The sequence below is a fragment of the Emydura macquarii genome, unplaced genomic scaffold (genome assembly GCF_026122565.2).
Source record: "Emydura macquarii macquarii isolate MOO-44397 ecotype Brisbane River unplaced genomic scaffold, CSIRO-AGI_Emac_v2 contig_2308, whole genome shotgun sequence".
NCBI classification, from domain to species: domain Eukaryota; kingdom Metazoa; phylum Chordata; order Testudines; family Chelidae; genus Emydura; species Emydura macquarii.
In genome coordinates, this window is record NW_027132445.1 from 842,275 (window position 1) to 864,421 (window position 22,147).

Genomic DNA, 22,147 nt, shown 5'->3' on the forward strand with positions numbered 1-22,147 from the left:
GTTGGGCTTCTCTCTGGATAAGCCTCTGAAATAACACCTGCACAGAGAAGGAAAGCAGCCTCCCAATTTTCCCATGTTCTAGCTACCCTTGGCTGCTTAGGCATCTTTCTGTTCTGTCCCGATTTACTGTCCAACAGCAGCTTCTTGTGCAACAGTGATAATATGTCCATGTCTTCCCCTCTCAGAATTTTATCCCTAGTAGTTCTGAGAAGGTGAACTCCCATTGTGTCTGCCATTCCTGCATAACAGTACTTGGGACTGACTGTTGGGGTGCCCTGTTGTCCCGCAGATACTTCTGGGACAGCAACTCTATCTTGACAGCGGGAGAGTTGAAAGGTGCCCAGGGCTCTCCCCCCTCCACTGAGGGCTACCGTACCTGTGAGGGGGGTCTGCCCCACCTGCCTATCGCCTGTCTCCCAAACTTCTGCCCATGCTGGGCTTCCATCACTACCTGTCCAGAACCCTCACCCATGGATGCCCCCAGCTGTTGCAACAACTGCAAGTTAGCTTGTAGCAGCTGTAAAATACCATTAACCTCCCTACAAGGCATGTGCACCCCCACACAACTCTGATATGGCCTCTAGGATTCCCAGTCCTTGCCCTGGCCCATTTATTACCCTGCTAGGTCCACCCTTATCTCCCCCATGTAAAGCCCAAGAGGAACAACTTGGGCCCACATCCCACACCTCACCGAGGCCCCCGACATCTGTTGCCACATTGTGTGGCATGGGCTCACCTGTTACTGCAACCTCCCTCTGATGCCAGTCTAACTCACCCCGCCATCAGCGTCGGCCCCATTTCACGCAATCAGGTGAATCGAATCTCCCAGCTCTGGGCAACCAGGCACGCTTTGGAAGCCCTGCAGTGCTGTGGGAACAATCTCAGAAGCAACTGCCCTGACCACTTGTATCAATTCCCATCTGACTGTCCTACTGGCAGATGCAGCCAGCTCCCCTGTGGACATGTTTGCTTCTCTTGGAACCACCCCAGTCATCAGCCTAGGGGACTGCTTTTGGTAATCAAATACACCTTCCTCAGCTCCGCCAGTCTCAGTTCCAGGACCAGCCCCTTGCCCCTGTTGTGAGGATCCTACCACTGGTTCACCCCTACAATCCTGCTCCATCTGCCCTGTGAAGTGCTTGAAACTGTCCCCCGCTTCCCATCCCAGTGCTGATGCTGAGCCAGACAGGGAGGGGGAAGCTACATTCCTCCCTGCCTAGGGTGACCAGATAGCAAGTGTGAAAAATGAGGACAGGGGCTGGGGAGTAATAGGTGCCTATATAAGAAAAAGCTCTGAATATCGGGACTGTCCCTATAAAATTGGGACATCTGGTCACCCTACCCCTGCCCACTGCAGGAGACACTGAAACCCAATCCCCTATGCCTCTTCACACAGCTTGGTTGCTACCAGGGGGGCTATGTTCCCTTCTCCCGAAAGTTGGTGACTCACTACCTAACTCCCCATCCACCCCCATCTTTCTGCTACTGCTCTCCTGCTTCTGCTTCTCCTCTCCAGACTGGGGGAAGGTGGGGTTCCCTGTCTTTCTCCCGGCTACCACCATCCTGCGTCCATGTGGCACATGGCCCACTCGTGTGCAGGTGGCCTCCCATTCATCCTTTTGCAGCAGTTTCTCTGAGCCCATCTCCGCCCACTTCCAGTAAAGCCTTATTCCCTCTACCCCCCGGCAAGCTGGACAATGCCCCCCACTTAAGGTACAGTGAGGTCATGTAAACATGTTTGGTCCTAACTGGTTTTCAAGTGTTTTAAATAGAACGTTAATGTTTTGGAGAATGCTATCTATATTAATAGTTAGTGGTACGGTATATATGTAAATACTAATTAAAATAATACTTAATATTAAATAACCAATGAAAAAGTAAAAATATATTTAATTATGGTAGCCGAAATATAGATATGGTAACTGGTAAATTTAATTTTAATTATTTAAGGGGTGTTATAATTGATTATAAAAAGGGTAGCCCACTAATTTTAGCTTAGGCACACCCATCCACTATCAAGGAATCAATAGAAAAAGGATTTTCCTCATTTAGGGACTAATCACCACCTAAATACGTAGTTTTATCTTAAAATATAAATATAAATGCTGTGTGTGGTTATATTGAAGGCCTATTTGGTTTAATGATTTTATATTAAATAAAGTTTTTAATTTTATTACTTAATGTGCCATTCACAGTCCTCCACTAAATTAAATTATCTATAACCACCCTGAAGGCTCAAATCTTAAAAAATTCAGTTTGATTTTATCGCTCATTTTTAAACTATGAATTGGAAATACATAAATCAAAGGTTACACTTCAAGGTTTTTAGCAATTAAATAGGTCTTTTACCTTAATTGGACAAAATCTTCAACCTTAATAGGCATGGAGCCCATGTCATTAAAAGGTACTAAATCCTGAGTTTCACAAGGTCTTTAACTGTGACTGTATTAGTGCTGGGTACTCTATATTTTCAATGCTTTCCTTTCATCTTCATTTAGGCTGCTGTTCTCCAGTTTCTATATGTCCTTTCTTTTTTTTGCCTGGGCTAGTGCAGGGAAGTCTGTCACAGATATTGGGAGTCTCACTTTCCAATTAATTCTAATTAGGGTTGCAAACATTCTGGGAAAAAAGAGAGGGACGGAGTGCGTGTGTGTGTCTCTTCACTTTCTTTTAATTCCTAGGCTTCCCCTGCTGGTCAGATTGCAAGCCTGTCCAATGTGCCCATCAGGATTTTGTGCTGTTTAATTAATGATGTCGTAACAATGCTCCTTAGTCACAGCCTCCTCCTTGTTGTACTGTCCAACAAGTTGTAGGGCGTTATTACCATGTGCTACATGCATGCTACACTTGATAAGATGCACACGTTGTAGTGAATAAGGCAGAGGGTTTTGAGGCCTGGGTCGTATTCCTGGATCTTCCACTGACTCGGTGTGTAACCTTGGGCAGGTTCCACAGGGGCTGATTTTCAAGTGATCAGCCCTCTTAACTGAGATAAAATTTTCAAAAGAGCTCAGCTCCGATTTAGTCGTCTAAATAAAAGCCAGCTTTTCAAAAGAGCATAGCACTCAGGGTGTTGAGCTCCTTTGAAAATCTGGCCTCAATTTTGGGTCCTAAACTCTCCTGAAAAATCAGGGCTTAAATTTTTGGTGCCTTAATTTCCCTCTTTGTAAAATGGGGGATGATAATACTTTCCTGCGTAAGGTTCTTAGAGATCTACATATGAAAAGTGCTGATTATTATAATCTAGCTGCCCTAGTCAGTGTTTGTTATTCCCCCTCTGTTTTTGAACTGTCATCATGTTGAAGGATAACATTTAAAACTCTATCTATGGGCATCAAATCTATTTGTCCCTCAGGCTGAACCCTTGTGATAGCGACTCTAATATGGAACAGAACCTAAAAACGCTGTGAAGAAAACTGAACTTCACTCTTTCTGTTCTGTACATAGTCAAGTTATGCCATTGGCATTAGAAAGTGCCATGGTGACATACCAGCTGGTATTTGAGAGGGAGAGAAATGGCAACACTTCACATTTCTTAAGAAAGTGAACACACCCCAGTACTTTCCAATAGTTGCCAGGCGGTACTGGCAAAGGACAGGAAATAGAGTACTATCTGGGATTAATGACAGGGAGAAGAGAAGGAGAGGGGGGGTTGGAAGGGCATTGGTGAGCAAAACCAATCTCTGTTAAGGAAAGCTAGAGGGGGTGGAAAGAATGCACTGGGAATCGGCATATTTACTAACAAATGACATAATCCAACTCTTTCAAATGACTTCAGTGAAATCAAGACCATACTCAGGACCAACCATCTCACAAAAGGTTCTTGTGGAGCTCATATAATGTGTGGTTTCTGGTGTTGAAGTAAATCCAGGCTGTATAATCTCTGAACACTGTTGATAATTGTTCTGTAATGTTCCCCATTCCCCTTTATTTGTTTAGAATGAATATGAGCTCTACATGGGGATACTTCTGGATTCTCTGCCTACAACACAATACAAGGTAATGGTCATTTGCCAGTGGCCATGCAGAATGAGGCCACAAGATCAATGTTATTTGCATTCAAAAGTTAGAAAACAGCAGGGGGAGCCACATGCAGGAGTTAAAACTTCCTTCAGATGCATGCAAACAGACATATGCACACGTGCACACAGCCACACAAATTACATGACATTGAACAGACCTTGATTATTTTCTCCTGTGATTTAATCACATTTGGGACCACTGAATGTGATTTGCACTTATCTTTGATACAAAGATCTCAGGTGTGCCCTTCACTTCATTGCTCATGAGAACTTCGGCAGGAGCACCAACAGCAAAGGATAAGGAGGCGGCAGGTTTCAGGGCATGAAAACAGAGTTGTCAGAAACAGTAGTAATTGAATGTGTTGAAGCAGTTCACCCAACCATGAACTTTGGCTATGCAGTATATGCATTGTTGGGAACTGTGACTTCACTGAGGAATATTGCATCTGCACACTGTTCATTCTGTATTAAGATATGTTCCATTTTCTCCTGTGATCAGAAGGGGGAATTTGAGTTGACTGAATGGCTCAGGAGATTCATAATTTAAATCCAGAGTTATTTATCTCTAAGTCTCTGCTTTGAAGCCAGCCCAGATTGGTAGTGACTGAAAGTCACTACCATTGACATCTGTTTGTTGGTCTCTGTCGAATGATCTAGTGGTTTCACTTCAATTCCTAGTGGACATATATCTGCGTCACAAAAAAATGCCCTCACAAATAGCAAAGAAAACGTTCTGAATAACTGCCAAGCTGTGGTGTCCAGTTATGGTGTAGACAAGTTACATAAATATATTTTCACATAGCCAGATGTTTAAAGCTCAGAAAGCAGGGAGGGTGCATCAGAGAAATGTTCTGCGCTGTGGTTTTGTGGGGAGCATAACATCTGAATTTAAACTTTGGTATTTGTACTGAAAATTACACAGAGCTGTGTAAACATTTCAAGCTAGATTCTCCTGTCTAAGGCAATGTAGGGGTGTATTGTTCCCTTAAAGCAGGAGGAGAATTCCTCCTGTGCAGGGAAACTCCTATTAGAATAAAGCTGGTAAAGTTAGCTCCACTTGCCTTCTACATCAGCTGCCTGTCCCACCCTTTCCCCCCTCAGCATAAATGGATGAAGAAGGTACATCGGGGGCATTCTGAGTGGAATGCAGGCAGGACAGGGAGAAGTGCAATGATTCACCTGATTCTCCACCCGCTTGTAGTCACTGTGGAGCCCTAACTTGGGCCAGGACTGGGTGGCTTTGAATCAGGGGACAGAAATTGGCTCTCTAAGGGTACAGATGGATACATAGTAGTTGGGCGCACACTTCCCAGAGTGGGTAGACAGATGTGTACAAGCTCCGCTTGAGCTTGCGCACTAAAAATAGTTGTGTGGCCATGGTGGCCTTGCAGTCTGAGTACAGACCCGTGGAGTCAGGTAGTCTGGTGCATTTGTTCTCTGGGGGCTACCTGAACCGCCACACCTACCGTTGTGGCCACACGGCTATTTTCAGCACTTAAACTCAAGCAGAGCTAGGGCACGTCTGTCAACCTACGCTGGGAAGCACGCTCCCAGCCTCTGTGGAGACACACCCTAAGAGGCTTATTCTCTGCTTATCATTTTTTTATTCTCTCTGATTGACTGTGTTTTCTGCTTGTTATATATGGCTGTTTTGAAGCTTATAACACAAGGATACTGTGTGACATTTGATACTTTCATTTTGCTTTTACTGGGTTTTTTCAGTTTTGAAATGTAAAGGAAATTATTTAGGTCAATGGTCTCCAGCCAGCCACAAGTACAGGCTCTTGTTGTACTCTCAAGGTGAAATTCCTGGTCCTGTGGGAGTTTACCATTCACTTTAATGGGGTGCAGATTTCACCCTAGGTACCACCCCCCTTCCTTAATGGCACTCTGTACTGGGGTGGTGGTTCTGTTGTGTGCTATTAATGGTCTGTTGAAACCACAATGGAAGGTAATGATGAGCTTGGCACACCTGAAAGCAGTAGAAGTGTGCTTTCTCTAGCATAACTAGCTCATGACACAGTAGAGAAGCAACGAAAGGGATTATTCCACAAGCAGCAAAGCCTTCAGGTGGGTAGGAATGGATGGATAATTGGCTGGGGGAGACGCACATCATTGTCAGTCCTCTTTCAGTTAGGAACAGCCTTTACTCTACCTTTCCAATATCTCTGTGGAATTAGAATGAATTGTCTGTTTATAAAGATGGTTGGAAAACACACAGTAGTTTTTCTAGTTCATAATTGGAAGTTTTATCCTTGAGCAGCTCATTCAGAAGCCTCCCTCGCAATTGATTTTCACCTAAAAAATAAATAAATAAATAAATAAATAAAAAGAGTTGTGCTGGATACTGTGTATCCAGTGAAGAAAAATTGTACAAGTTCTTGCATGTTTCTCCTGTATACCCATTATAAAAGTGCATGTTCTGATATTTCACTCCTGTTTATGTAATCTCACAGACCCTGATGGCTCAGGTAAAAGGTTTGGAAAAAAGAGCCGTGAAGACGCAAGAAATAGAAGAGATCAGACGAGAAGTACAGATACTTGTGAAAAAAGCCAGAAGTGTCTTGGAGCGAAATGAAGAGTAAGTGCTGTAAGTGTAAGACATGCAAAATATATGTTATTCCACTTTAGTGCCTAGTAAACATAGAGGATAAGAGTCTGTTACTATTGCAAAATAAATGGAGTTATTCCTAGCTCAAACTATTCAGTCCCTACTGTATTGTTGAAATATTGCTGATGATCCATTTACATAGGTTGGAAACAAACTATTTTTTGTTCCAAAATATACCCTTAAAATAAAATATTATTTCATCTGCACTCAATCAATCACAACCCCTAAAATTCCCTCTCCCACTTTCAACACCCCTTCCACCATACTCAGGAACTAGCCAGTCAGTCTAACCTACTTGACTTTTTTCCTTATACTTTTTGCATGAGCTTGTCTACCTAGATTAGATAACTGAATGTCTGTTTAATTTGTTTTGTAGTTATTTTTATTCAATCAAAATTGTGTACATAACAGCATTAGTACTGTGCTTTTCAAACTTATTTTGCATGATTCTGTGATTGTTAAGATATCGAAGTGTGACAAAGCCTTATTCACACTAAAGGAAACTCTAGCGAAAACAATTAAGTAGCTAATTAACAGTGGCCAAACAATTATACATGTGTGTATGTGTCTATGGAGACAAACTGTGTGACAGAGAGGTGTGGGAGATGAGTTTCATTGGTCTGAGTTTGGAATGGCTCAGAAATGTGGTGTAAAACCTTAACACCACCTCACAACTTCATGCATTCTATATATGCAACATATCTTACAAATGTTTAGAGTTTCAGAAAAATGTATTTTGACTATTTTCTGTATTCTTCCAGTAGCGAACCTTGCTGCCTTAGTTACCATGAATTTAACTGTATCGGGTTCAGAGGGAATAATACAAACCTCCAAAAATGACCTAAAATAGGTCTTCAAATCTTTGACAACATTAGGTATAGAAGTCCATTATCACAAGACCTTTCAGGGCTAGAAAGGAGTCTGTTATATGAGAAAAACTGGGGATTTCCCTGTCCCAGTGGTCTCTGCATTTCTACCCTTGCAGGGCCACTAGTAACCTGAATTTAAAGCTGTAACATTTTTAAGTAGACAAGAGGAGTTACTAGTGTGGGAGTGAATTTTGCTTGTCCTGGGCCTTGGCCTCATGTAATTGTGGGTGGAAGAGAAGAAAGAAACATTTCTTGGTTGATATCTTTTTAAAATGGCATCTGTTAGAAGCTGCTTGAAATTTTAAAACAAGTCCAGGGGAGATGGATTAATCAGCAGAAGGTAGGTGAGGAGGGCCAAGTACATGATCAGCTGATCATCACATGACTCTGCAATGGGTTACATGGACAAAACTCCACATGTATTTCCAGCTATGTGTGTCGCCTACCATGTGTTTAAATAATGTGTCAATGTTTCAGTATTTCCATTTAGCAACCAAGTTGTTTTTTCTCTGTTTTCTCAAATCCAGAGTAACTCCAATCTGAATTTACTGTTACTCTGCATTTACACAAGTATACCTGAGTGCAAAATTTGTCCTATGGACAACAGTGGGAATCCTCACATGTATAAGAGGTGCAGGTTTACCTGAATTGTCTTGGCTTGTGTCTAATCTGCAACATGATACTCAAAACATGGCTGCGATCACATAAACACGTTGTTCTCTTTTGTTCCACTCTAGGCTCAGAAATGAATTAGAAATTCAGTTGTGGGTGAGTCAGTCTCCTGAGAATAAAATGGGTGAGTAACAGTGCAGAGCGGATTTACAGAAAGAGTGTCTTGCAAAAAATACAAACACACAAAAAATCCACATATTGTGAATCAGGGTCCTGAAACACACTAAAGCAGTGGTTCCCAACCTTTTTGGCTTGAAGGCCACAAATATCGTTTTTACAACCCTGAGGGGCCACCACTCTATCAACTGATAAAAAATGTATTGACGTACACACCATTAAGGACTACAAATCACTACATATTTAAAGTAAACATTTTGAAGCTACTGTGCTCATTTTTACATTCACTATTTTACACCTACAAATTACTCACAGTATGTCACACACTGACAGACAAAGCACCAGGGTAGATGAGTGACTGTCACCACACACTGAAGCACATGGCCTGACAGCTAAGTCACAGTGGGTGGCCTGCTAAGTGCAGGTCAAACTGTAAGGCACTGATTTTTAGAGTCCTGCCCCTTCTCAAGCATGTTAGGTCTTGGCTGCTCCACCAGCAGATCCCCCACCCCCAAGTGCAGCTAGACGGAAGGAGTTCAGCGAGCCTCCTCGCTGGTCTCCTGTCCCCCTGGCTGCTGCAGGGAAACTGCACGTGTCCTGTAACCCTGTGTGCTCCACCTGGATCCCTAGGCAGTGGCTCCCTTCTACAGCCAGAGAGATGGGAGATCAATGCTCCCCTCCCTCTGGCTCCAGCAGGGACTCCGAGCATCTATGGACCCAGGAGGATCACTTTGCAGTGCTCCCTGCTACAGCCAGGGGTAGGGGAGTGCTGATCTCCCATCCTCTTGGCTGTAGCAAGGAACCTGCACCCATCTTGTAGCCCCACAGCAACACGCCCCACCTGCGTTCTTAGGCAGTAGCTCCCTTCTGCAGCCAGCAGGAGGGGAGCAGTGGGCCACTTTGAAACACCCCACGGGCCACTTTTGGCCTCTAGGCCACAGGTTGGGAACCACTGCTCTAAAGCTAAGCAGCTGTTAAAGAAATATATCTAAGTGGTGCTGGGAGCATCTTGTGGAATAAGGCAACATTTCTTACCTTTCTGTCATTCTGGGCCTGTTCTAAATCCCACTGAAATCAACAGGAACATTTGCATTTATTAAAGAACATGGGGCATGCCATACCAGATAAGAACTGTGGTCCATCTAATTAAGTATCTTATAGGCAGCAGGAGATGACTCTGATGTGAGATAATCTGACCCTTCATGAAGGTCTTGTCCTGATCTCTAATAGTCAGAAGACAGGTTAAGCATTGCTGCATGAGCTTTTATAGCCCTTTCAAAACTCTTTGGAGCATCATCTATTATAACTCTGGATAATCTTGTTGTTCATATAAATGTTTGATCCCTCTTCAATGCTTGCTAAATTCTTAGCCTCAACAACATCCTGTGGCAATGAGTTCCACAGTCTAATTCCACACTGCATGAAAAATGATCTCCTTTGATCAGTTTTGAATTTGCCTTCACTGAGAATTGACTCTCAGTCTTTCAACTGATTCAATAAAGAAAAGAGTACGTGAATTTGGAAGCCCATGAAAGGGCAACAAAGGAAGGAGACTTTATTTCCTGATGAACCTAGCCATTTCTGAAGTTGTGTGAAATGCCATCAGGCCAGAATACAGCATGCCAAGTCTGATGGCATAGTACACCTATGTTTTATGCATTTGTTAAACTTCTTTATTTATAGCAGATGCAAAAGATGGCTTCTTCCCATAGCATGTGACCATATCAAATGATAAACTTCTACATTGTAAATAGAGAGAGTAAATAGCTACATGAGTTGTTAAACTGAGATGCTTTCTGGCTGTCTCTGATAGCTGCTTCACACATATATTAAATACTACCTGGAAGCTTCTGAAACGGGAGGAGATAACTCTGTTTTGGCCCATATACTCCCTCTCAATTAAATACCCAAGGTATCATACCCAAGACTGTATGTGATCTCTTATCAGTGTTATATTTTGGGCACTACTATGGGTATCTTACTCAGTCTTATGAACACACGTTGCATATGAAAAGTGTTGTATAATCAAACCAACTTCTGCTTTTTCGTCACTTGGGAAATACATTAGCCCAAGTTCCGACCTGTTGTAACTGCATGCACTTCAGTGGACCTAGCCAGGACTGCATTTGCCTTGCTATGTCTGATTCTACATAAGAGTACAGGCTTTGAATTCTAAAGCTTTATAGCTGTCCTGCTCAGAAATTATCATTGGCTCTAGATCTCCTACAGAGCTAATGACTTTGAAATTTCTAGGCCAAGACACTTCTGAAAGATGGCTGTGCATGAAATGGGTTAGAAGATTTATGAACTATGTGAAAACACTTCCCTTTTTAAAGTCTTGCCTCTCAAAAATGCTGGCCCAATTAATCTCAAGCTCCCCTCCCCGATATTTTCAACTAGCTAGATAACTGTACGTAGGACGTTTCAGATAAAAAAAGAATTACAAAGAACAAATTCAGAAGGGGGTGAATACTGTGCTTAAAAATCCCCATATGAGATTGAGGCCCAAATGTACTAGTCACTTTGCAAACACATACTAAAAGACAGTCCTTGCTCTGTAAGCTTATAGTCTAAATAGACAAGACAGACAAAGGAAATACTATTATTATTCCCATTTTACAGATGGACAATGAAGCACAGAGAAATTAAAATATTTGGCAAACATCACATAGGAAGCCTGTGGCAAAGGCAAGAATTGAACCCCGGTCTCCTGATTGCAGAACTTTAACCACAATGATGTTTAGTGTTTGTGCCTTCAAAACTTTCATGAACATTGCAAATTACTGCATTGTTTTTAGTATAGCTGTCCTTAAAACTCACCTCTGCAGTGAGGTCTACCAAACATTTGACAATGGACAGGTGGCTATGCAGTGACTGCTATTTGTTATACCAAGTATGATCACTGGCTGGACTATTGAAACCAAAGGCAGAAATTTGATGCCACATGTTTCCTGGTGGGGGACGAGTGGAAGAAGATGATGCTCACTGCTTGGAAGAGGAAACTAAGTTAGAAACTTAGTGTGCAGTTGGGGAGGTCATCTGGAGAGAAGGGGATCCATGGCTTGATATGAACACGAGAGTACCGCCATAACAAAATACTGTATAATTTATGAAGGGATATTTCTAAATATTCTATCAGATGCTTAGCAGTCATACTTCACTCACTAACTGGACAGATTTTTTGTTCTTTTTTTTTTAAACACGCAATCAACTTTATTATCTGCTAGGAATGAAACTGACACTATCATACTCATTGCGCTGCCAGACAAGCCATAATTCCTAGGTACCATGCATGCCTGCAAGCTGATTCATCATCTGGCAATTTCTGAGAAAAGAGCATGCAATCTAATTTCTCGTTGGTCTCTCTGCAGACATTTTGCCATTTTCACTGGGTTCTCAAACTGAAATTGCAACAGTGTAGCACAAAATAGCCAAATAACTCTCCAGCAACAGTGTGACCCATTAACTCTCCCTGCCTTTTTATAGTTCCAGAGATCTCCAGTGACCATGCCATGAAACTGCCTGAAGGGAAACATCTCTCCCTTGCTGAACAAATTGAATCCATGAGGTGCCAAGTTCTCGCTAAGTGGGAGGAAATGCAAGCGATGGAGAAAGAGATCAGAGAAACCATGACACATGCTGGGATGGCAAATACTACAGAGAAGACTGTTAAAGACATAGAGGCATGACAATTATTTGTAAATAGTTCCTACCACATTTATTGGTGCCTAACTACTTTGGTGATGGGCTCTTTAGAAAACGAGACAGAGAGCTACTCAGTTGTCTTTATTTTCTCCTCTGATAACGTATATCTCTACTCCTAATATTTACATGGCCCCAAACACCATGGTGTTTAGGCTCTGATCCTGCAATGTGTGGGTGACCCCTGTTGAAGTAAATGGAGCTCTGCTGACCTAGGGGTCTGTCTGCATGCACCACATTGCAGGATTAAGGCTTTAGAGCCATATATTTTGTAAAGGACATAAGTTAAAATATATAACTGATACAGGTGCAGAGTCAGATTTTTTTAAATTGACGTTCTCTCTTTTAGCTCCTGCACTAGGAGGGTGGTAATAACTGTGTGCACCTCTAAGGTCATTACAGGTGGAATTTTCAAAAGCACTCAGTTGGCCTAACTCTTCTCCTATTGAAGACAATGGTAAGACTCCCATTGACTTGAAAGGGAGCAGAGTTGGGCCAGCACGAAGTGCTTTTTAAGAATCCCACCCTTAGACATCTAAATATCTGAATGTGCCGGCAAGTCAGTTTCCTGGATGTCTAAATGAATTTACCTGCTAGCACCACATTTCAGGCACAAAAAGGAAGTCCTGGTTAAATCCAGACTGATAATACCAGGCCTACAATATATTGTCAATATTTAATAAAATAATTATTTAATAAAGCCAAGCAGAGGAATAAAACTACAAATATATGTTAATATTTGTTACAAAATTACTATGATTACCTATTTAATTGTATTCCAGCAGCATACAGAAGTCCCAGTCAGGATTAGAGCTCCCTGTGCTGGACATAAGAGACAGCCTCTGTCCCAGAGTGTACAGTCTAAGGCCATGTCTATATTGATGGTGGCAAATTCGCTGCCGCCAGATCAATGTTTCTGGATCAATTGAGTGGTCAGTGTAGACCCGCTCAATTGATCAGGAAATCGACGCTGGTAAACCACCCCCTCAAGTAGCGTAGTGCTGCGTCGATGGGAACAGTGCAGTGGAGACAGCACACAGAACGGAAGCAGAGCAGTCGACTTGAGTTACGCAAGCTACTCTGTGTAGTTTGGGTAACTCCCGTCAACTGCCGCCGAATCTCTAGGTAAGTGTAGACCAGGACTCAGGCTCTGATCTTGCAGAGATTTATTCAAAGGCCTACCTTGAACTCAGTGAGTGGTCCCATTGAAGTCTTGGGATCATTGACAGTATGAAAAGTTAAAGGTGTGGAAGTGCCTGCAGGATTAGTGCCTAAGGCATTAAAAAATGGATTCCCTTTCCTTTGGAAATTGTGCAATTAGAAATACCACAAGCTCTTGATAAAGCCATGCTTTGCCTATCCCTGCCCATGGTCATGTGAATAGGAATCCCAACTGTGTTAAGTGAAGTAATTTCCTGAAATCAAATAAAAGCTGAATATTCCCTGCTCATGCAGAAAGTGAAATATGGCACACTTAATGATTGGTAGACATGATTTAAATACACATAAAAAATTCAAATGTTTTTCCAAACCTATCATCCTCTAAAGCTGAATTTAGCCTTCTTTCAGGACATCAGATCCATTCAGTTAGTTGTACGAGTAGCAAAACAGAGCAGCCATGCAATTGGGTGGCACCCAGGAAAAAATATGAAAACAAAAGAACAAACCAAAAAGCATGCACACTCCACACTTTTTGTCTTTTCCAGATCAAGCCCACTGACCGTCGTTGTGTCGTTGGGTTTCACTTGGATGCCTTTAAACTGACTGACTACCTTCAGATTCTTTGTCTTGCCTGCCACTTTTTTCAATCTTGTCTTCTTATCAAAATGTATAAGACAGAAGACTTTAGTTTGCTTTAAAAATAACCTGCTACCCACAAATGACAAACACTCATTTGGAGAAAACAGTCTCGACTCAGATAAATTTATATAGTGTTAATATATTAGACCAGTGAATAACAGCAATAAGCCACCACAATCTTCCATTCCTGTGCTGGCAAAGAAAAGGTTATAAACCCACCACTTTTTCTGAAAAGTTTCTAGTGCAAACTGATCAGCAATGCATGAGTTATGCTCCTCACAGCTAAATAAACAATTAATTTGTGTACAAAATGGGAAGCACCTTAAGAGACCAAATTCTTTTCTCTGCTCCAGAGAGACCTATTAAAAGGGATGTGAGTATCCAGAAGTTCCTTATACGGTTTTAACTTTCTGTTCGTGGGATTTTTTTTGTTTTATTTTTTGCCTGACATTACCTGAGCTGTAATGAGGAAGAGCAGCCGGCAGAGGGCAATGTTGCACAACGCTCTCAGCCTGAGAGACTCAGCAGCTGCCTGAGGCAGAACCAGCCGGATGCTTCACGGGCAGCCGCTCCAGGCACCTTCAGCAAGGATATGAGCCCTGAGAGTGAAGGGGCCCCCTGCACAGCCTGAGGAATTAGCTCCCCGAGCGCAGGCTTGTTGGTTGCTTAATCTGGCCCTGACTGTATCAGGTATATATGATTTCAAATGATTATCCATAACCATAAATCTGTAATCTGAGCCTTCCACCCACTGGATACTTGGGCAAGCATGCTATCATTTAAGAAGAGCAACCTAATTGAACTAGCTCCTCTCCATATGTCTCCTAACACGAGGATCTCATCCTGCGAAGGCAGCAATAACGTACCTTGCACAGATGTTGCATTTTAAAAACAGGTCAGTTCAACGATTAGCTTTTTTTGGAAATGTTGTGTTACAGTTTTGCAGAGGTGTGTTCTTGCTTTTACAGGCTGAAGCTCTCAGACTCAACTCCGCCAACAGCTTCCTTCAACTCCAAATAAAAGTAAGTTCCCTCTTTAGCACTGTGATGTGGTCCAAAGCCCCATTATAAACCAGTTTCCTCCAGTTACCTTCACTATCTGATTCAAAGTCCACTGAAGTCATTGGAAAGACTCCCATGGATTACTGTGGTTCTGCTTCCTGCCCAAGTGAACCTCCTGCTAGAGACTAAAAAGGTGTTGGTTGTCCCTCTGCTTTGTTTTTTCACTGTTTTGGAGAGTTATTGTGGTACTTTGATCAGAAGCGGGTTTCTCCTGATCACCCCCTTGATTAATTGTTTTAGAACAACTTGTCAAAGCTTCAAAATCCATAAATCAATCAAAGATGCTAAAGCTCCCAGTTTCCAGTCACAATGAGGGAACTAGAATGAAGGAAGGGTTCCTGTGCTAGGTAGGTTTAACAGACCCACAAAATGGATAACTCAGAACCAAGAACATTGAAAGGCTTCTGTAAAAATACACGGGCTAGCAGATGTTTGGAGTAGAAGCCAAGTAGATAACTGACAATTTGGAGAGAAACATAAAATGTTATGTGCAGATAATATTCTACCACACAGTCAAGAATCTGATGCTATGTGTCAGTACCCAAGATATTAGTCATCGTTTCTGATTTTGGCAAAATATGAGATTATAAAGTTAATTAGTCCAAAATGGAGGTTTTATACAGCAACTATATTTGAAAAATAGAAAATCACAAGAGTGTCAAAAGACAAAAACTGACTCAGTTGCACAGATGGGAGCAATAGAATTTCACTGATGGCTATGGCAATTTTAGAATAAATTATTTAACTAACAAGAAGAAATAATATACGCCTCTGTAATCTATCCTAGCTGTTTTCTCTGTCTTAATCGCTGCAGTTGATTCCTGTCAGTTTTGTGACAGTCTGTGAGAATCAACAGGAAGTGTAAAACTGCATAATGTCCAAAGATGCTTGACAACTTTAAACTTTCTCTTGAACTTTTAACTTTTATAACTCATGAACCACAGTATCCCTTTCCCATAAATTCAGGTTAAGGAGTTTAAAAAAGACTCCAGCACCACCATTTATCACAAACACTGCCAATTAATATTACAGACATATTTCCATAATTTTTTTTTTAAGGAAGTTGAAAACAACATCACAGAAATCTTAAATAGACAGAAGGTTCCCCAGGAAAGTCAGCGGTGAGTTTGAATGTTACTATATATTTTGGGTGTACCATATTGTTTTAGATTGATGTTATAAATGTTACATTTTACAAAATGATGATTGAAACCCCCATCATAACAACTTCCCAGACCACAGTAAGAAAGATCAGTTATTTATAGCTGCAAGGTTTAAGTTTTAGATCATACAGCATGCACAGTAGCACTTTAGGGATTAAATTAAGGACTCAATTTAAATAAGGCCCTGAAACTTAGAGTAAGCGAAGAAAAAAATAATGTGAATCTGAGTGTTTATGCATGGTGTTTGATTGACACTCTCAGTTGCTGCAGTAATCTATTCAGCTACACAGCAGATACATTGTAGGGGCTGTCTAAGCTTTCCCATACTGCCCTGCCAGTATGCTTCAGACTCACCCTGGAGGGGTGACCTCCAGGCATGAGAGGGTAGTACAGTCTCTATGCCCATTCAGTCCTTGGCCTCTGTTCTGAGACTGCTGTTCAGTGCCAGTTGTAGTAGTGTTTTTTATGATGTGGACTTATATCCAGGAACTGAACTCAGACCACCAAGCTTCTTTCACACAGAGAGCATCTTTATTTTCGGTGGGATGTTGGGTTTAAGTAGTGCTGTTTGTATTCAAGAGATTTTAAAGTGCTTTATAAAGTAATGAGTTAGAAAGTTTTAGTCACTGCTGAGCTGGGCTGGATCTGAAATGGCTCCCAGGGGTCGAAGACTGTACACTCCATTACCACTCCCCTCAGGTATCTTCCTCACCTTCCTACAGCACATCTTGTTAGGGTCAGGATGTAATGAACGAAAAAAGAGACAGCATGCAGCTAAATCTGCATGATAAAGATTATACTTTTGACATCTATGCTTATTTCAGAGGTAAGTAAGGAATGTATTTATTATTATGGTTTCCATTATGTGCAAAGATTTAACCCAAGACTTCGTTTATTATGTCTACAGATGCTGTTTCAGCTAATCACATACTGCTCTCTCTGTTAATTGTCTGTATTCAAATGCATGTAGATATTAAAATGTGTGGCATAACATCAGATTTTGGTGTGCGTTATAGGTCAGCAATATAGTTTTGAGAAAACCTAACTTGCAAACTTCTATAGCAGAAAGGGGTTGACGTTGAACTGAAAAACAGACACACAAAAAGTTTTAAGAGTCCAATTCAGTGATGAAATTTGGGCAAGATATTTCAAGTTATGCACCTATAGTACCATGCATGCATTTGCATGTGCATAACTGGTCCCTACAAATAACCACTACCTGCAGGCAAATCAGGTATTTTGCAGCCCTATGATGAGTTACATTCTTTAACTTGCCATGTACCTACAACTTCCTGATTTGCTTGTTTAAATTACGTATTTCATATACCAGTGAGACATATGTCATATACTGGTGTAGGGTCTGATCCAGTGCCCACTGGATGAAAAACCTCTCGTTTACTTAATGATCTGAGACATTAAGTGCCTATCGCCTTATAATATCTGTCCCCATGGTATTTTAACACTATGCTATTTAACCATATCTAAAGATGTTATTCCTAGAGCTCAGATGGTAGGTGCACTGCTTTTGGAGGTGAATGTTCCAGGTTCAGTCCCCACAGACAACAGTGGTTTCTGTATATACAGAGCGGCGGTCTTTAACATTCCCGAATGTACGCAGGCAGTTATGTGACTAACGGTGCAAATCTGAATCTATACATGTAGACTCCAATTAAAATGACACATTAATACAGATTAGTGGAACACTGTTTCCTTCTTTTCTCAGCTGCCACAGGCTGAGTTTAAAGGGGCTCTGTGTTTTATTTGCTGCCACTGACAGAATTGCTAACTTTTAAATCACCAGTAGGAATGTAGAAAAGACACAGCACTCTTTTATGTATTTTAATGAAGCCTTGTAGCAAACAGAGAACTGTGAACTCAAATCTTGGCATGTAAAATGCTTTTCAGTTCAGTGTTAAATGTAACAGAAGATTTCAGAATCTGCTTCATGCTCTTTAACTCATTTGTGGATTGTCAGCACTGGATCGTACCTGGGATCCGAGTGTTTTTTTGTTAGTGGAGGATCACATTACCAAATGGTTCATAACTCACATGGCAGACACAGAGCTGCAATGTAATTATCTAAAAATACTGTTCTGTGAATACTTATGTGAGCTGGTCAATAAAGTAAAGTTGTTGTATGTTGGGTTATTAGACTTTCCTGTATGAATATATTGAACTAGCTTGATAGGAGGCTGTTGAAAAAACAGGCAGGAAAGCAACACAATGGCTCTAGATAAGCAATCTCCCAACGAACAATTACCCCAGACAATGACCTATTTCCCAACCCAAAATTGCAAGATTACTTTGCCAGAGCTGGGAACTAACAGATCAAAAGCTTATAAGCAGTTACAAAGGCCTAAATCCACAAAGGGATTTAGTTGTTGCCCAGTGGAATTAACAAACCCGATTTAGGCCCTCAATACAACACTGCTTATACAATAACTGTGGAGAATTAGGTGCCTAAGAGTGGGATTCACAGAAGCAGCATGGGAGCGGGGAGCTAACTGACGTAGTCAATAGAAAATGCCAAGGAGAGGGCGGGGCCCGAACTCTGCCCCTGCCCTGCACTGCTGTGGAGGGAGGTGCCTATTTCTGCTTGGGATTCACACCTGTGAACCCTCTCCTGGAGTTAGTACTGGCCTAATGTAGGTGCCTTGCTCATGGGAGGTGGTGGATGGGAGGGAGGGAAGGAGAAAGAGAGATCCCATACCCATTACAGCCAATAGCCTGGTAGTTAGGGCACTCATCTGGGGGGTGGGGTGGGAGACCTGTTCTCAAATCCCTGCTCTGCCTGATTTGGAGAAGGGACTTGGGTGTCTCATATCCCAGGTGAGTGCTCTGACTCCCAGGCTATAGAGTCAATCTCTGATCCACTGATTATTGATACAAAGTGGGAGCAGCTGGAGGGGTCTGAGGTGTAGTTGGCCCAGGAACTGTGGCAGCTCAGATCTGGTTAGAGGGAGGGTCAGAATTATAGGGCTGCATGTAATCTTAATTTCTGATATTCCTTTGGTTCTGTGAGGCTGAAAACCATTCGAGATTAGAATTGCATGCCCCACAGAGCAGGCATGGAGCCTCACAAACCAAACTCACTGGCATATGACAAAGAAAACTTGGAAGGAAATGGAGTGCCCATGCATCTGACTGAATAATTAAAACTATTTTGTAAAAAATAAAAATGTAATAGCATTATTTTAAAATCATTCAAATGCAGCCCTTGGTTAGCCAAGAGGTTATTAGAAATAACATATCAAGGCAATTAGTAGTAGATATACTTGAATACAAGGTTAATTAGTTTCATTTCTATGGTGTTAATTATTAAAAGTAATTAGCCCTGTGGTACTTAAGGAAGTGCCCTCACTAAATGTTTTTAAGTATAATCTAAGACTTAAATTTTGCTTCCAGTAGAGCTCAAGTATAAACCCTTTAAAAATGTACAGTGCCTCAGGATATTTGCGTAATAAGGCATTTTATAAATGAGATATCTCCATATTCTACCCTCCTAATATTATGATTCTCAATTCTGGAGTTGACATTACCCCTCTTATCCAGGATAGATCAGAATAACTAAAACATTAGCAATAGCATGAGATTTCTGAATCAAAGCCTGTCTTGAGGCACAATTGAAGGCGAATGTCTAATAGTCTGATGTCAGAACTTTATCATCCTTTGCCCTTAAAGCACGTAACTTTATTAATATGGAATTTAATTACAGGCAAGGCATAGATTAACAATTTAATTATTTAATCTCTACAGCAGCAGCTTCCCCAAGGTGCTGTGGGGATTGTTCAGTGAATTAGGAGTGAAACATGCAGCCTGAACATGTTGAACAGTGAAACATGTTGAGAGCTGAGAAAATCTTTTGCAGTCAATATTTATTCAGTTTTCTGCAAGAAGACTGTGGTTTCCTCAGATTTATTTTCTATTTGTCGAATGGTTTTTCAGTTTTTTTGGTCTGTTGATTAATTGCAAATATTCTAAACTCAAACTGTGTTGTTGGGTTCTTGGACAGAGTAATCACAATATATTGTTTGTTTCCCTAGTTGGATGATTGTGCATGCATTTGCAGCACAAGGAGTGAAAAATTCCCATCAGAATTAGCTTTCTGAAGTCATTTATGCTAGTAACCTGGATGTCTCTAGAGATGGATGATGTTTTTCAGATTATTATTATTATTTTTTTTGGCCATAATGCAGACATAGGGAGATTGAAACATTTTGCAAATTTGTGTCAAATTCGCTGAATTGTTTGGGGGCAATAACCAACCCCTCAACAAACAAACTCACAAAAAAAACCCCCAAAAAATCAAAACATTTTGATTTTTCAATTTAAGATGACTTTTTGTTTTGAATTTTACTTCGATTTTATTTTATATTTTTAAAAGAAGGTTAACGAACCCTTTAAAAAACCTCAAAAAAGAAACACGTTTCACTTTACCTGAAACTTTCTTTCTTACACTCACTCTCTCTCGCCAGCCTGAAAAATTAGTTTCTTTCCCAGTTCTAATTCCCTTACATATTTGCAAAAAGTGGCCACAAATGAGTCACAAAGATGGCTGAAGTGAATTTGTTTAAAAATATGAATGAATACTTACAAAAAAAAATTGCATTTATTGTTCAGCCCCCAAACTCATCCCGGGTACCAGATAGGGTAGTTAATGGTATAACTCAGTACTGCTTTTTGCATCTTTAACACCTGATCCATGGCTTACTCCTCTTTGGATAGGAAAGCAGCACGTAGTTGTTGTGGGGGATCTAAAAGCAGGATGTGAAGCTGTTCGCGTTTAGCTTTATAAAGGACGTACAGATCTGTGACCATTAATGTAGACATTGTCACAGATTTATTATTCTCCAAAGATAGATGTTAGAGAAATTATACTCTTTGGTTTGTGCTCCCAGCAAGACACTTGCAGGGTACAGCCAAAGCTTAAATTTTGAAAGTAGTTGCCTCCAGCAGGGAGTATCAGGCAGTTGAACAATAGCTAACAATGGTGCCTCCAACTCTTGGTTCTTCTTCGAGTGATGGTCCTTATGTGTATTCCACTTGAGGAGCACATGTGCTTTGTACACCTGAGACTGGAAGATTTTTGCTAGCAATGTCCATTGGTCTGCTCTTGTGCTTTCTCCTCGTCATGCTCCGAACCAAGGGCGAACGGCTTCTCCAGTTCCTTTCTACCGCCAGTGGTTTGAGACAGAGCCTCTTCAGTGACTGAAGCGTTAGCTAGCTGCTTCTTTTAAACGTTTTAGTTCGTTGCCGGTAGTTGTATGGTTAGTATAGTTTAGTAGTTGTGGGAGCTTGGGATCCCCTGCAACCTGAACAACCCCTTCTATGGGTTGCCTAGTAGGCCCAGGATCCCTGGATTCAAAATCTGCATGGTCTGCTCCCCAGGCTTTTCCAATCAGGGATGACCACAATTCATGCCTTGATTGTCTGGCCCATCAGAAACTGCTTGTGAAGGTGTCTGTGCCCCGCAGGCACCGCCTAGTGGCCAGACAAGGGTATGACAGGCATTGCTCCATGACTGGCCCTCGGAGTGGGCTACAAGTTACATCCACCTCTTCCAGGATATGTGAAGAGTCCAACAAAGGGTAGTTCTGCTGCCCAGCAGCGGGTTTCAGACTTCACCCAACCAAAGTCCCAGAATCAGGATTCTCTGGGATACGTGGCTTTTCCTAATACTGAATCTCTTGCATCAGGGATAGGCTTTTTGCCTCCAGGCCTGTCGTGGGGACAGTGGAAGGGTAGGGGAATCTGGGCCACCCTCTCCGATAGGTTCCCCCAGATCCCAGAGGTAGGCAGCTGAATCCTACACCCTGGAGTGCTCTGCAACTGCCTCCCTGGATCACTTCCCAGCAGTCTCCCCATGCAAGAGAAAACAGCAAAGACATGTAAACAAAATAAGTCAAAGAAGAAGTCTCTGACCTTGCCAATGTCCAGAATCCTTTTCTATCAGCAGATGAGTAGACCATCGATAGTCAGGGGCTCCAGCAGCTGGGCCTCCCACAGTGTTCCTTTTGGCTTCAGAGTGTAGGTCTGCTCACCTCCACTGGCTGCCTGCCGGTGCATCTACCCTTGAATCTCACCATTGGTCAATGTGCCAGTGCCAAAACATATTTGGTGCTACTTGTAC

General features: G+C 41.7%; 1 protein-coding gene across 1 annotated transcript in view; it reads left to right on the forward strand.

The window, feature by feature from the left end:
• Positions 1 to 22,147, forward strand: part of CUNH6orf118 (chromosome unknown C6orf118 homolog) — a 34,655-nt gene that overhangs the window by 7,245 nt on the left and 5,263 nt on the right. Inside the window, exons 3-8 of the mRNA XM_067560774.1 lie at positions 3,940 to 3,999; positions 6,479 to 6,603; positions 8,240 to 8,298; positions 11,778 to 11,974; positions 14,762 to 14,815; positions 15,914 to 15,975. Coding sequence (XP_067416875.1) covers positions 3,940 to 3,999; positions 6,479 to 6,603; positions 8,240 to 8,298; positions 11,778 to 11,974; positions 14,762 to 14,815; positions 15,914 to 15,975 — 557 coding nt within the window. The remainder of the gene's footprint in view (positions 1 to 3,939; positions 4,000 to 6,478; positions 6,604 to 8,239; positions 8,299 to 11,777; positions 11,975 to 14,761; positions 14,816 to 15,913; positions 15,976 to 22,147) is intronic.